The sequence below is a fragment of the Schistocerca gregaria genome, chromosome 4, assembly GCF_023897955.1.
Source record: "Schistocerca gregaria isolate iqSchGreg1 chromosome 4, iqSchGreg1.2, whole genome shotgun sequence".
Taxonomy (NCBI): domain Eukaryota; kingdom Metazoa; phylum Arthropoda; class Insecta; order Orthoptera; family Acrididae; genus Schistocerca; species Schistocerca gregaria.
The window spans coordinates 461,463,897-461,478,259 of record NC_064923.1 but is presented as its reverse complement, the minus strand read 5'-3'; the positions used below and the strand labels follow the sequence as shown (position 1 = coordinate 461,478,259).

Below are 14,363 nucleotides of genomic sequence, written 5' to 3'. Positions count from 1 at the left end.
ATCCCAATACAACTGGTAGCAGATGACCATTAGACCCACAACTACTTCGTGAGTTATTGAACAGGAATTACATGTGTGTGTGGGGGGGGGGGGGGGGGGGAGGGTGGGAGGGGGGTGAGTGTGTGCGAATCGGTTGTATGGAATCTGTGCAGTAAGATGGGTCGACGCGGAGACGTGGCAATATGGCAGAAAACAGCTATCGTATTTGGACATGCCATGACCATAATGTGATTTAAATTGCTCAATTTGTTGGTGTGTCACATCGGACGGTCAGAGGTCTCTGCAAGAAATGATGTATCACTCGCGGTCATCTAACAGGACTTGGGTACAGTGGTTGTAAAGAGATCGACAGATACTCGTACCTAGGAGGAGTGCCACACCCTTTCTATAACGGTCTATACCGAATCGGACAGGAACTGCTGATGTCAGTAAATAAATGTCCATGTCAATTAATTCCCGAGTGAAAATTGAGGAGGAAACTTTCTGCAATGAATATTTCATCACAAAAGTCCCCAGTTCACATACGTATAAAAAACTACACGTCTTCAATGGGCCAAACAAACACTGAAATTGGACAGTAGCTGACTAGAGACGCATAGTGTAGTCCTATGAGGAGCTGTATATACTACCGTCTGCAATTACATTTCAGTGTGAGAACATCCCCCAGGCTGTGGCTGTACCATGTCTCCGCAACACTCTTTCTTGCAGGAGTGCTGGTAACGCGAGTCTGTGCCGTTGGGTAGGTAAGAGACGAGGTACTGGCGCAAGTTAGGAAGTGAGGACAGGTTGTGAGTCGTGCTTGAGGGGCTCAGTTAGAAGAGAACTTGCCAGCGAAAGGCAAAACTTCCAAGTTCAACTCTTGGTCCGGAAAGCAGTTTCAATCTGCACAGGAAGCTTCGGATTTTGTGTGTGTGTGTGATTGCTGTACATTTTCTCACCTTCACGTATCCATCATTAACACCAAAGACGTAGCAGCATCAAACATAAGGACAAACGGTGCTGCGAGCGCACTGAAAATGGATTATTGTTCTGAAATCAGATAAGTTCATGTCAGCTTTATCGTTCACCAGACCACAATCTTCGTAACTTATTTGTAAGAAGCGAAACTGTAAATGTAACCTTTACGCTTCGTTCTTCCATCATTTGAAACACGAGTTGAACGAAAAGCGATCAAGACTAGTTGGGAATAAAAGCTTTCTTCTCAGACTGCTGGACCATACCACACTATATATTCGCGATGTACATAAATTTGACTTAGAATCGATTCCATATCAAACCTATTCTCCATTTTCAGCTTCAGATTTTCTCTTCCTGTCGCAAAACATGAAATTTTATCTCGATAAGAAGGAACTTGCTTTATGTAAAAGTTGTCAAAGTTTTGAGAGACCTGATTCTTGTGACGAATCGCACGAAAAACAGAATTAGAAATTTGGCGAGCCTAAAATATTATTGTGACTGGAAGGTGTATTAAGAGGTGGAGTGTTTTTGGTAAAAAAGATAATGTATGTTTGCTAGCTTGCAGCACAGTCAAAAACTACCATCCTGGACTCCACTCAAGTGTCATAATTAAAATTCAATACAGTACATTCTACTGTGTTATGTAACTAGGAAAAAGTGCTCTTTAGCCTGAGAGCAAGAACTTAACGGTCTTCAGCAACGTATAAGGGAAATGTAAATTCTTCTTAAGAGCTATCACTTCCTGGCCAAATTTCGAACTTGAGGATTTGTGGAAATAGGCAGAAGACCCGGAAAAGCTCAAGAGACGTGAAGAACTCCTGAGATGTAGTTTGGTGAACTGTGCTTAAGAATTAGCTGATAGAGGTCCACCAGGCAACCTCAACGGCTCTGGGAGACTCCCACAGGTACAGCAGAAAGTTTTAATTGGCTGCTTGTGGAGTAGGCCATGGACGACAGGCGTAGTGGGGTGGCAGGCAACATGCGCCCTATCGAAGGCTCCTGCGAATAATTCAAGAGGACTGTTTAGCAGTTTGAGTATTAATAAAACACTGACACACATCTTCAGCAGCAAGTAAACTCAGCAATTCTGCTATTCGAACTGGAAATTGGAAAGAATGTCAGATAATGTTACGGTTGCAAAAGCTTTAAAGAACAGTATTTTTAGTGTTCCTTCTGTAGAGTGGACTTTTCTAATATTTGCAGCAGTACCATTTGTCTTCCTGCTTACAGAGTGCCCTGCTTCAAGTTATAAAAAAATATACATTTCCCGTATTTTCAAGATTTTTACATTTTCGTCTATTCCTTGAACTTATTTCCTCACTTTACGAGCTTTTACATTCTTTCTCTGTGATTTATTATGTTTTCGTCTCTGATGTATCTGTTCCTTTCTCATGTTACTCTTCTTTTCCATGACATGGAACACCTTTACATTAGTTGAAGTTTTGAAACGAAACATTGTGTTCCACTGTCTTTTTACATTTATTTCCGCCATATCTTTCTTTTGACCCAGGGACCACTGTTTTTGTTTATTACTCCTGTAAGTAGGAATTAAAATTAGTTTTCTTGAGTCTAATATTGTTCGTTTCTACATACCTCCCCCTGCAACAATGGCAAGAACAGATAACTCATATTTTCTTATTATATCAAATATTTTCGTGAATGTATTACTTTTTCCATACTTCGGCTCGCCTTTCACTGACCCACAGGTACTTGTAAAATGATCTATTATCTTCTGTACCTTTGTTCTTCATTCAGTCTGCAGCATAAATGTTTTCCCGTTTACCTACTATGGAGAGTAAAAGTAATTGTTACCCAACTTCTAACGTGGACGGAACTTCATAATTTTTCAAGCACTTAATTCGCGTAATTGTAATGCCTAATTGGTCCTTTCTTTGAATATCTTGTCGCCTATCACTCAGCTAAGAAATGTTACAAACAGTCTGGCGTACGTTATTACATGGCACTTACTACTAATCTATGCAAGGTTGTGTCGTCATGTAAGATATCCGTGTTCATAATAATTTCCGTGAATTTGGATCGAGTCAGGATGTAAAATTCCTCTACTTTGCAAATTCGTTATAGGAAAAATAGTTCTCTTTCATTAAATTTCTTTAATTGGCCATTTGATTTACAGACACACCTATGATTTGAGTCTAACGGTTCTAAAAAGAAAAAAAAACCTATAATTTCGTGAATACATGAAGGATGGGACGAGATTCTATTGGATAAGCCGTGGTTACATATTAACATTCAATCCGAACGTTTAATTGATAAAGCAAGTTAGATACGGATCAAATATGAACATAAGCAAAAGAAATTAGAAAATGGTATATTAAATATATTACCGTACCAATATTGACTAGTGATAGGGGATGACAGGGATATGGTCACAAAATACACGTGAAAAGGAAAGTAAATCTCCACTACTAATAACGACTACGATGCCTGACGCGTACGTAGTACGGAAGTCTTAACTCAACCCTGAGCAAGTGTTACGCCGTGAAAAATTCATTAAATTCCACACTACGAAATAAGACAAATAATTTGCACATATGCGTATACGTTTAATTCCGCTGTAGCTTCGTATTTTGGTGAAGTGAGGTTCGGACCATGGGTTGTGCGGATACGTGGAACATATTTTAAAAATTATTTCATTAAACACCAAACTTCCCATAACAGAACATTAACACAATTACAATCATTAACTCTGCAGGATTCTGTGTGAAGTGTCGAACCCGCTCTCGCTGCCTGCCTCCAGTTTTTCCTGTCTTGTGCCCTTTCCTTCCTTTCAGTGATACCCAGCACTCTGCTGTCGGACATCACCTCGTCTTCCCGTTTGCTTGTTGGTCTTCCTTGTAGTCTTGAGCCTTCTGTCTTCATTTCATATATCCGAGGGACTAATCTGGCTTGGTAATCATGACAGCAGGGCTGCTAATTGCAAACGTCACGCTTTGGGGCTGTTCCCTATGAAGAATTGGCCGGCTAGCTTAACTAGTTAATGGTTGTGTCTTCAAATCCATCTCTGTGTTGCTTGGCCAAATTTTTACCCAGAGATTTTTCTGTAAGTTTTATTTTCTAAAACTGAGAGTTCATGCAATTATTTTTTGGTCATCCTCCATGCTTCGTCTCCGTATAGTAGTACGGATCTTGTTTTGTGTTGTAGACTTCAGCTTGGTTTTCTGGTCAAGAGTTTGAAGGACAGAAGTTTTTGGAAGGAAAACTAAACTTTGTTTCCGTAGACTAGTTTCGTATTAGAAGTATCTTCTATTGCAGGAGTCATTAATATTTACACCAAGATACTTGTAGTTGGGAGTGTTGTTGAAAGGGTAGTTTTCTATCTGAAGGTTTATCACTTCTCACTTACAATAAAACAACATAAAGTTCAGCTAAGCCATCAGTCTACCACAAATCTACCCATACTTATGTCTCAGTAACATCTTATACAAGAACGTACGTAATATCTCATGAACGTAAACGTAATAACAGAACAAGATTTTAAATGTAACAGACGTTAATCACTGGTTCAATGACGTCAGATAAAGAACACAACAAATTTTTAAAAACGGTGGCGAAACCCACTGTTTTATACTCACTACGAGAAACAAATCAATTTCTCCTTAGTACCTAATCTTAATCACAAAGACAGTGAATAAATACAATTATGTCAGCTCTGCCTTACAGCATGCACTGTCACACGCCCCGCGTGCCATAAACAACAAACAACTATTTACACAGCACCCATATACTTACATTCAGGAAGTTCTTTACAAGTTGTTACACACGGTGTGCGGTTCATAATCAGTTCTTAAGCGTTTTAATGCGATTCATCAAATATATATTTATGATTCAATGGCAATATAAGAGTTGAATTGTAAGAGTGGCTGTTTTTTTATTATTTTTTTATTGAGCCATCAGCCTTCTGACTGGTTTGACGCGACCCGCCACGCCACAAATTCCTCACCTGTGCCAACCTGTTGACCTCAGAACAGCACTTGCAACCTACGTCCTCAGTTATATTATAATCGAAGTTATTCCGTGATGTATTAACACATGTCCTATCATCCTGTACCTATTATTTCTTCTTCTTCTTCTTCTGAGTGTTTTCCTTATATTTCTTTCCTCGCCGATTCTGTGGAGAACCTTGTCATTACTTACCTAATTTCGTCTGTAGCATCGCATCTGTTCCGGTTTTCTCACAGTCAGTGTTTAACTACCACACAATGCGGTGCCCCAAACGTACATCCTTAGAAATTTCTTCTTCAAACTGAGATCTCCCTTTGATATTAGTAGATGTGTCTCGTCCAGGGAAGCCCTTTTTGCCAATTCTAGTCTGCTTTTTATGTCATCCTTTCTCCGTCCGACAGGGGTATTTTGCTGCCAACGTAGCAGAATTACTTAGCTTCATCTGCTCTGTGATCGTAAATTCTAATGATAAGTTTCTGTTGTTCTTATTTCTACTACTTCTCATAATTTTTGTCTTTCTTACATTTACTCTCAATCCATATTCTGTGTTCATTAGACTATTCATTCCATTCAGCGCCTCCTGTAATTAATCTTCACTTTCACTGAGAATAGCAATGTCACCAGCGGATCTTATCATTGATATCCTTCCACCTCGGATTTTAATTCCACTCTTGATCCTCTCTTTTATTTCCGTCACTTCTGCTTCGATGTATAGACTGGACAGGGGGGGGGGGGGGGGGCGAAACCTTAAATCCCTGTTTCACACCCTTTTTAATCCGAGCACTTCGTTTTTCGTCTTCCACTCTAATGTTTCTTTCTCTGTCTTTCCCTGTAGCTTATCCCTATTTCTCTCAGAATTTCGAATAACTTGCACCACTTTACATTGCCGAACGCTGTTTCCAGGTCTACAAATTATATGAACATGTCTTGATTTTATTTAGCCTTGCTTCAGTTATCAACCGCATATCAGAACTGCGTTTCTGTCGCCTAAGTCTTTCCTAAAGCTAAAATGATAGTCGTTACCAGGTGTTATACTGATTGTGCCTTTTGTAAGTTAATCTCATTGAGGAGAAGTATTTTTATTCGATGAAATATGTATATTTTATCAATAGCGTCTGACAGCATATTCTGTGGTGCCTACGTTAATAATGTGGGTGGTATCTCATTTCTGGGAATTTTATGTTATCGTGTTAGGTGTTAAGCCTTTTGAAAAACTGAACTTGAACCTCCAGTTTGCTTTATCTTATTCATGCGCTCTGCTATTGATATTGCTTATTTTGCTAATAAAATTAAATTACATTTGGTTAAAAGCCCATTCTATAGCACTCCTCAGCCAAGCCCCACTCCAACTTAAATCCATCGCCAGCATATGATACCTTTAAAATGAAATTTTCAGTTGAAATATGGTATTAATTGCCTTTAACTGTCCTTTTTCTATGTTTCTCTGCAGAGCTACTAACTATCCGAACCTTAACTTTCAAATGGAAAGTAGAGTGGTAAATAACAGAAAGAGAGATTTTACTGCTACAGACATTATTTCAATGGTTGTCATACTAAAGCGGTTAATTATCAAAACGTACATTGTAGGTTATTCAGAATAAACTTTATTCTAACAAGCAGGATATAAATATGCAGTAACTTCACACTAACACTTGTATCACTGACTTTAGGAAAGCAAGTTATCACTTGGCACAATCCAAAATAACTAATAAACATTGACTTTTGAATAAATTTGAGCTGAAATGCTAAAGGGGCTAATAAGACCATCAAACTAGTTTTACAGTGTTTGTACCTCTAGTAATCATTTTACTGATTTGTCTCGGCACCGGTAACATGAAAAGCTTTTGTACACCTCACGCCGGTGTTCCATCACACTTTTGAGATGTCTTTTCTTCTATGAATACTATCCTTTTGCATCAGTGACCTCATTGAATGTCGTCGTTTAGGAATCTCCACATGGCTGGCCTTTTTTTCAGTACTCATTTCCCATTTGTCAGTGGCACCTAATGTCTTTTTTTCTGCATACCACAAAAGTTGGCAGCTTTAATCCACGAGGCAGAACTTATATTTGTGTTACTTTTAATCATGATCGTGCCAGTTGCCTGCTGACAATCCATAAAATAACTGTCTTTTATCTGAAAAACTTTAAGAGGTTGCTTATTGGATGTTTTGCTATGGTGTTCATTACATCATCAGGAAGAAAATGCTTCCTCACCTCCGCTCACGCACTCCTTTAGCGTTACCAGATTTTCTGTTACTTCCCTTTGCTGAATTACTCGTATAGCTTTCAGTATCCATTGAACCGCCGATAAAGACACGCAAGAGTCAGGCTTCAAAACGGCAGGAGCTAGCGGAAGTGTATAATCCCTATGTACAGAACAGCAAAGTCGTTTCACACATTCTACAGTTACCACTTTGACATGAACAAGTCATCCATCTGTTGGTCTTCGAAGCATCGGCCATAATTGGAGAGTGACATTTTAACTTGTAAAAACCATCTTCACTTTCCACCTAACGAACTAGAAAACACACTTCGTGCGAAATTGCCTCTTAGCCCTTTAGCACGATAACCCGTATCTTTTAATCTACTCAGATCTTCAAAAAATCTCAAAATCAAGCTAGAGTTGTGTTTGGATAGATATTCTTACATGTTCCTGCTAAACAGAACTGATTCTGTTTTGCTTAGGTCATTCAAGATTCTTGTCTCAGGTTCGGTATCATACATATACATCTAATACAAATTACTGCACAGCACTAACATCCTCGAGGCTCGTCCTCCGCCTTAAGGACTCACGAGGGAGCCCTTCCGCCTTAGCGCTCATCTCGGCAGTGATGTCCTCCAGAGAACGGCCCTTAGTCTCTGGGATGAAGAACCACGCAAAGATGACCCCGACAAGGCAAGATATGGAGAAGAACCAGAAGGGGACGTAGGTTCCGAAGGAGTCTTCGACCAGTTGGAACACCTTGGTGATGCCGAACGCCAGCACCGACAACAGGATGCCGACGCAGGAGTTGGAGAATCCTCTGACGGACGCGGGGGTCAGCTCGTTGCTCAACACCCACAGTAATGCGCTGCCTCCCATGTCGTAGGAAATCTGCAACAAGGAAGCCGTTTGCACTTTCTATGCACCTGAGTTAATTTTTTTAATGCATGATGAACCTGAACTCGACCGATAAAATTCCGGAGCATGTTCAGGGAAAGTTTCTGTGGTTTTTTTTTTTGTGCTAGTGACCCGTGATCGCCGGTAACGTGTTGCAGAGTAACTGCACGGTCTGATTTTATCTGTTTGTCACCACAATTACCTGATTTTCTGTGCAAATAACATCATAACAATGAGAAAACATGTGCAAAGGGCAGCAAAAGTTTAGGTTTGGCTACTTTTTCCATAAGAATAATTGTCAGCGGTGGGAAAGTAGATGTCGTTAATATATTTCGTACAAATTCATGGACTGATGTCTTATGGGGTATATATTTCAGGAAACTCCTCACTTTGACGGAAAGTGTTCGTTACACAAAAGAAAGTAATTAAAAATAGTTGGGAATATTAGCCACAGCTTCATAGTAGATGAACTCACTTATGAAATTTATTGAGAAATATTCAACTTTATTTGAGGGTAATGTAGATATCCACAGGTACAACAAGATAAGGGAAACTGGACTGCATTACCCTTTATGCATCTGCCTAAGCCACATAAAGGAGTGAAACGTGCAACTACAAGACTCTTAGACATTTAATTTTTGTGGGTAGTTAGTTAGTTATATGTTCCATAGATCAGTCTCACGGTAACCAATATCATGTGGAACATGTCAAGGGCATATGAAATGCACACATGAATATTTTTTATTGCATACTATATTTCCTTAAATGGTACGAAATTCACATACTATACCTACATATTTATTTATTCCTATTTAGGAATTCATCTATGGTATACAAGGATTTATATTTATTTTTTAAATTGTTAGTGCTGTGTGTCTGAAATTTTATTTCATCTGGTAATTTATCGAACAGTTTTAGAGCAGCATAGTTCACCCATTTCTCTGCCAAAGATAGGTTAAGTAGAGATTAGTGTAAGTCTTTCTTTCATTTGGTGTGATAATCGTGAATGTCACTTGTTTTAAACTGGTCCGTGTTGTTGAGAACAAATTTCATCACCGAATAAATGTACTGTGAGGCTTTTGTAAGAATTCCTAAGATTAAAGAGATTCCTACAAGATGTGTGATTATGAGCCCCAGACATTATTCTAACCTCTTTCTTTTCAGCAGTGAATACTTTTTTCCCCTAAGTGTTGAGTTGCCCCAAAATATTATACCATATGACATCAGAGAGTGAAAGTATGCAAAGTATGTTAGCTTGCTAATTTCTATATCCTCAAAATTAGCAATTATTCTGATTTCAAAGTTGCTGAACCTAGTCGCTTTAGGAGATCCCAAATATTAGTATTCCCATTAGGATGATCATCTGTATGTACACCAAAAAACTTAGTATGCTCTACCCTGGCATGTTATACTTATTGATGGAACTGTACTGCTTGCAGTAGAAATTTGGATGTAGTGTGTTTTATAAAAGTAGTTGGCAAGCCTACTCACAGAAAACCAATCAATATCTTTTACAAAGACATCATTTGTATCATTTTCTATTGGATTAATAATGAATCTTGTATCATCAGCAAACAGTGTCAGTGTAGCTTCTTGTTTCAGATAAGAAGGCATGTCATTCACATGTATCCAGAACAGAAGGGTATCTATGATTGAATCCTGTGAGAACACCTAAAGTAATTTCATCCCAGTTGGATGAAGTGGGAAACTTCCTTAAATCACTTAAATCATATAAAGAAGCTTTTTGATTCTTCTTATGTAGGTATGACTTAAGCCACTCATATTTTGTTCCATTTATTCCACAGAATTGTAATATCTATTACATAATGTTATGGTTCACACAGTCCAACACTTTGGGAAAGTTACAGGAAATTCCTATTAGTGACATGTTACCTTTTAAAGACTCTATTATGTGGTCAGTGAAACTGTATGTTGCTGTCTCAGTGGAACACCATTTTTAAATCCAAACTGTGATTTACTGAGTATCGCATTTTTGCTGAGATGGCCAACCACTCTTGAGTTCATTACTTCCTCGACAATTTTTGAAAATGCTGTGAATAAGGATACTGACCCGTAATTATTGACATCTTTGGTGTCCCCTATTTTGTACAGAGACTTGACAATTGCATATTTTAATCTGTTTGGGAAAATAACTTGATTTAGTGCTGCTTTGCAAATGTGACTCAGAACATCAGCTGTAACTGCTCCACATTGGTTTAATCTCTTGTTAGAGATGTTATCTACTCCAACAGACCATTTATTTTTCAATGGTTTAATGATTTTCTTATTTCACAAGAGGTTGTTAGATGAGAATTAATCTGATTAGAATTTCTCAAAACTGACTCTTCCATGTATTGCTTGTCTTTTTCTTCTGGACTTTCCTCACTCAGTTTTTCACATACACCTATGGAATGGTTGTTAAATACATTAGCTACTTGTGTACTCTTGGTTAAGCTGTCCTCATTCTCTTTAATAGTAGTACTATCTACCTAAGTGGTTACTTTTCTCGTCTCTGTTCTAACTATGTTCCATTCTGGTATGATTTTTTTGCCGAAGTTGTTAATTTAATCTATAATATTCATATATTTTTTTATTTTCTGACAACTTTTCTCAGTATTTTACAATAATATTTATTGTGCAAAATTACTTCTGAGTCTTTACTAATTCTTGCTGCCTCATGCAATTTTCTTTTCCTTTCTGAAGACACATTAATGCATGTAGTGATATAAGGTTTCCTTGGAAAGTGTTTGGTGTGATATTTCGTAGTTTACATTTTAGTAATTCAGTAATTTTTTATCAAGAAATATGTAGCATTTATCATTGACATTTGGCTCATTATATACATCTTCCCATTTGACATTTCTTAAAATTTCTCTGAACTGGCATACAGATACCAGGTTGACCTGCCTTACATTTTTACTTAATGGTTTCTACCCCAAACTGTACATCCTGCTAATATTTGTAAGTTAATTAGTTGTGCTTCATGGTCTGATAATCCATGTATCACAGGGAAAGCATATGTTAGTTTTAAATCCTTTTGTTGCACAAATACATGATCAATTAGAGTGCTACTGTATTGAGCTATACATATTGGGAAATTGATCATAAATTCTAAGTTATGTACCATTTATAACACTTCTAGTTCACTTTTCCTATCAGAACTACTTAGAAAGCTTACATTGAAATAGCCACAGATTAATAACTACTTCTTCTCGTGTGACAGACAGCATCATATGGAATCAAACTTTTTTATGAAAGCTCCCAATCTCCCAATGGGGACCTGTACACTGTTGCTAATATCAACACTACATTATCTATCTGTAGTTAACAATCACAAACGTGATGTGTTTATCGACAGAAAATTTGCTTTCTTCTACAGTTTTGTACTTATACCCTTGTTTGTTTAAATGGCAACTCCTCCTTTATCCATGCTAGATTTGCAAATGTACGACTCTTATACTGGCAATTTATATTTCCACAATTACATGGTGTTCATACAGACATAGTACATCAATCTCATTCTTATTTTTGAGATAATCTAAACACACTAACAGCTCACCTACTTTATTTTTAAGATTTGGAGAGAAATAGCAGTAATTTTTTTCAGATGCAGTCTGAAGAAGTTTTGCTTTAGCACCACTTACTATACTGTAACGAATTCTTGACTAGAAATAATTAGCCATTTATACCTGAAGAGAGTTTTAAACGATCAACATATGACTATATACATATTTTTCAATTTTAATACATGTCCTATTTTGTTCTGTTTTCAAATTAAACATTGTTATCTTCACAGTGAATTAGATTGCCGGGACATGTAACTAACTGCATCCTCATCCACAGTTATTTATAGTCATTGCACTGTAGAACTCAATAAAAGTTCGTGTAAATTATCGATTTTAATCAATAGTATGTATAAATAGACACACATTCATAGATAAGGCCGTAATATACCTCATGCGTATCCCCGCCCCCCCCCCCCAAAAAAAAAAATTCAAATTACACACGCGAGACAGATCCAACAGAAGTTGCAAGAGGAATACGTTGATTACAATGGAATTTAGGAACTGCAAAACGTTTTTTGTGCCATAGTATACAGCGGATTAAATATACATAAGGCTGTTAGTTGTTTGACAAAAACACTTTAACAAAATCTGTAAGAGACTCCAAACATACACAAAAAACATACTCATTGTAAAAGAATATGCCTATCAACTGCACCATTCTTACTTTTGTTCTTTTGTTCCTGAGCACCTTACCCATGACATGCGTCAATACATACTTTTGTGTATGCTTCTCTCAGGTATCATACAAAAAATGACAGAAGTAATAGCTTAGTTACGTTTCTGTCTATAAATTAGTGTTCATCCATGACACATCATTAAAAAATTTTTTAAAAACATTACAAAAGTCTGGCAAAGACCAAATGCTACTAAACTGAAGTCTGTTATATTTTAAAAAAAATTGAATTGGAAGTGATTGTATACTCGTGAGATATACAGTAACATAGACAAGCAGGAATCTGGAACCGAAGATTACGGAAATTTGTCTCATGAACCATGGAGTTTGCTGAGCTAGGGTGGCTTGTATTCCTCAATGATACAGGTAGTCTTATTACATCAGATTAGTTTTTCGTTCCATAGATCCGTGATGCGTAGATACTCATGGATGTGGAACATGTCATTTTTTTAAGCTGAAATAACAATACTAATTGTATGAATATATACAATACATCATTTGTTTCTATTAAAAAATTCGTCAATGGCGTAGCGGGAGTTGGCCACTAGTAAGTCTTTCAGGCTCCTCTTGAACTGATCTTTATTTGTAACTAATTTTTTTTATGTTTGCGGGCAAATTATTGAAAATGAGTGTTACTGAGTAGTGGACCCCTTTTTGAACTGAAGAAAGTGCTTTTAAGTCCTTGTGCAGATCCTTTTTGTTCCTGGTATTGTATGTATGAACTGAGCTGTTTGTTGGAAAAAGAGATATACTATTTAGGACAAATTTCATTAAGGAATAAATACAATGAGAGGCAGTAGTTAGTATACCCAGTTTTTTGAAGAGGTTTATTTACAGGATGTCCGTGAATTTTCTCCACAAATAATACGTATTACACGCTTTTGGACTCTGAAAACCTTTATTGGACTTGAAGAGTTACCCCAAAATAAATGTACGTCCGTAAATGCTTCATTTATCATATAGACGCCCTAATTGGCTTTTGAATGTCTGTGGGTATCGAGATGAAATTGATGTAATGTTACTGCTTCACATTATTACTTTACTGAAGAAAGAGAATAAACGTAGGTGCAACCACAAGGAGTGTTTGTTGAGAGACCAGACAAACATGTGGTTCCTGAAAAGGGCCAGCGGTCGTTTCAGTAGTTGTAGGGATTGGATGTTTCATATGGCTTGTGATATTGGGATTGAATGATTGATATGGCTTGCAACATCACCAACATGCTCTTGCTGTGCTGATACTGTGAAAAGCTGAAAGCAAGGGGATATTACAGTCGTTATGTTTCCCAAGGGCACGCAGCTGTATTGTTTGGTTAATTAATGAAGAAAACAAATCCCTGGATAAATATTTCAGAGGTGAAGTTGGATCTGTGGATGGCGACTGTTCAGAAGGATGTTTTCAGGTAAAACAAAACTGGTATTCTATGGGTGTGAACGTAGAATGTTAGGTACCTTAACTAAGTAGATTGGCAAGATTATTTTGAAGGGGAAATTGATAAGTTATTTACAGTGGGAGGTAGTGAAGTGAAGCAGGAACACCACGAGTTCTGGTTATATGAAAATAGCATTGCGAATACAATGTCAAAGAAATGTAATGGAGGAAGGGGTCTAATAATGCAGGTAAGTTTGAAAGAAGCTGAGTAATTTGCTGCATCCAGGAGGAGCATTAGCAAACGATTGACTGAAAGATGGGAAAGGAATAAAAGGAGACGAACAGGTGCCATTGCAAGATGAAATGGTGCAGTCAGCAGAGGATCAAATACGCAAAAAGAAAAGCGCAGTGGAAATCCTTGTATAACATAAGAGGTATTTATTTACTTGACGAAAAACTTTATATAGTTGCAACAAATAAAGGAGATAAAGGCAATATAAACGTCTAAAATATGGGATAGAACTGATACGCAAAACTGCAAAGCAGGGGCAGTTAGTCAAGAAACGCAAAAACGTGTAAGTATGTATAACTAGGGGCAAGATAGATGGCACCTGTAGTAAAATTAAAGAAACCATTGTAGAAAAGAGAACAAATGTGAAAATATCTCCGTTAACAAACCAGAACTAATCAAAGAAGGGAAACTAAAACGTGGAAGGAATGTGTAGAAGGGCTAT

The 14,363-nt window shown here is 37.4% G+C and overlaps 1 protein-coding gene across 1 annotated transcript in view; it reads right to left on the bottom strand.

Moving 5' to 3' along the window:
* Positions 1–6,508: 6,508 nt before the first annotated feature.
* The window catches only part of LOC126267198 (facilitated trehalose transporter Tret1-like), a 98,167-nt gene continuing 90,312 nt past the window's right edge, over positions 6,509–14,363 (bottom strand). The window contains exon 5 of the mRNA XM_049972167.1: positions 6,509–8,015. Coding sequence (XP_049828124.1) covers positions 7,662–8,015 — 354 coding nt within the window. The 3' untranslated portion in view covers positions 6,509–7,661. The remainder of the gene's footprint in view (positions 8,016–14,363) is intronic.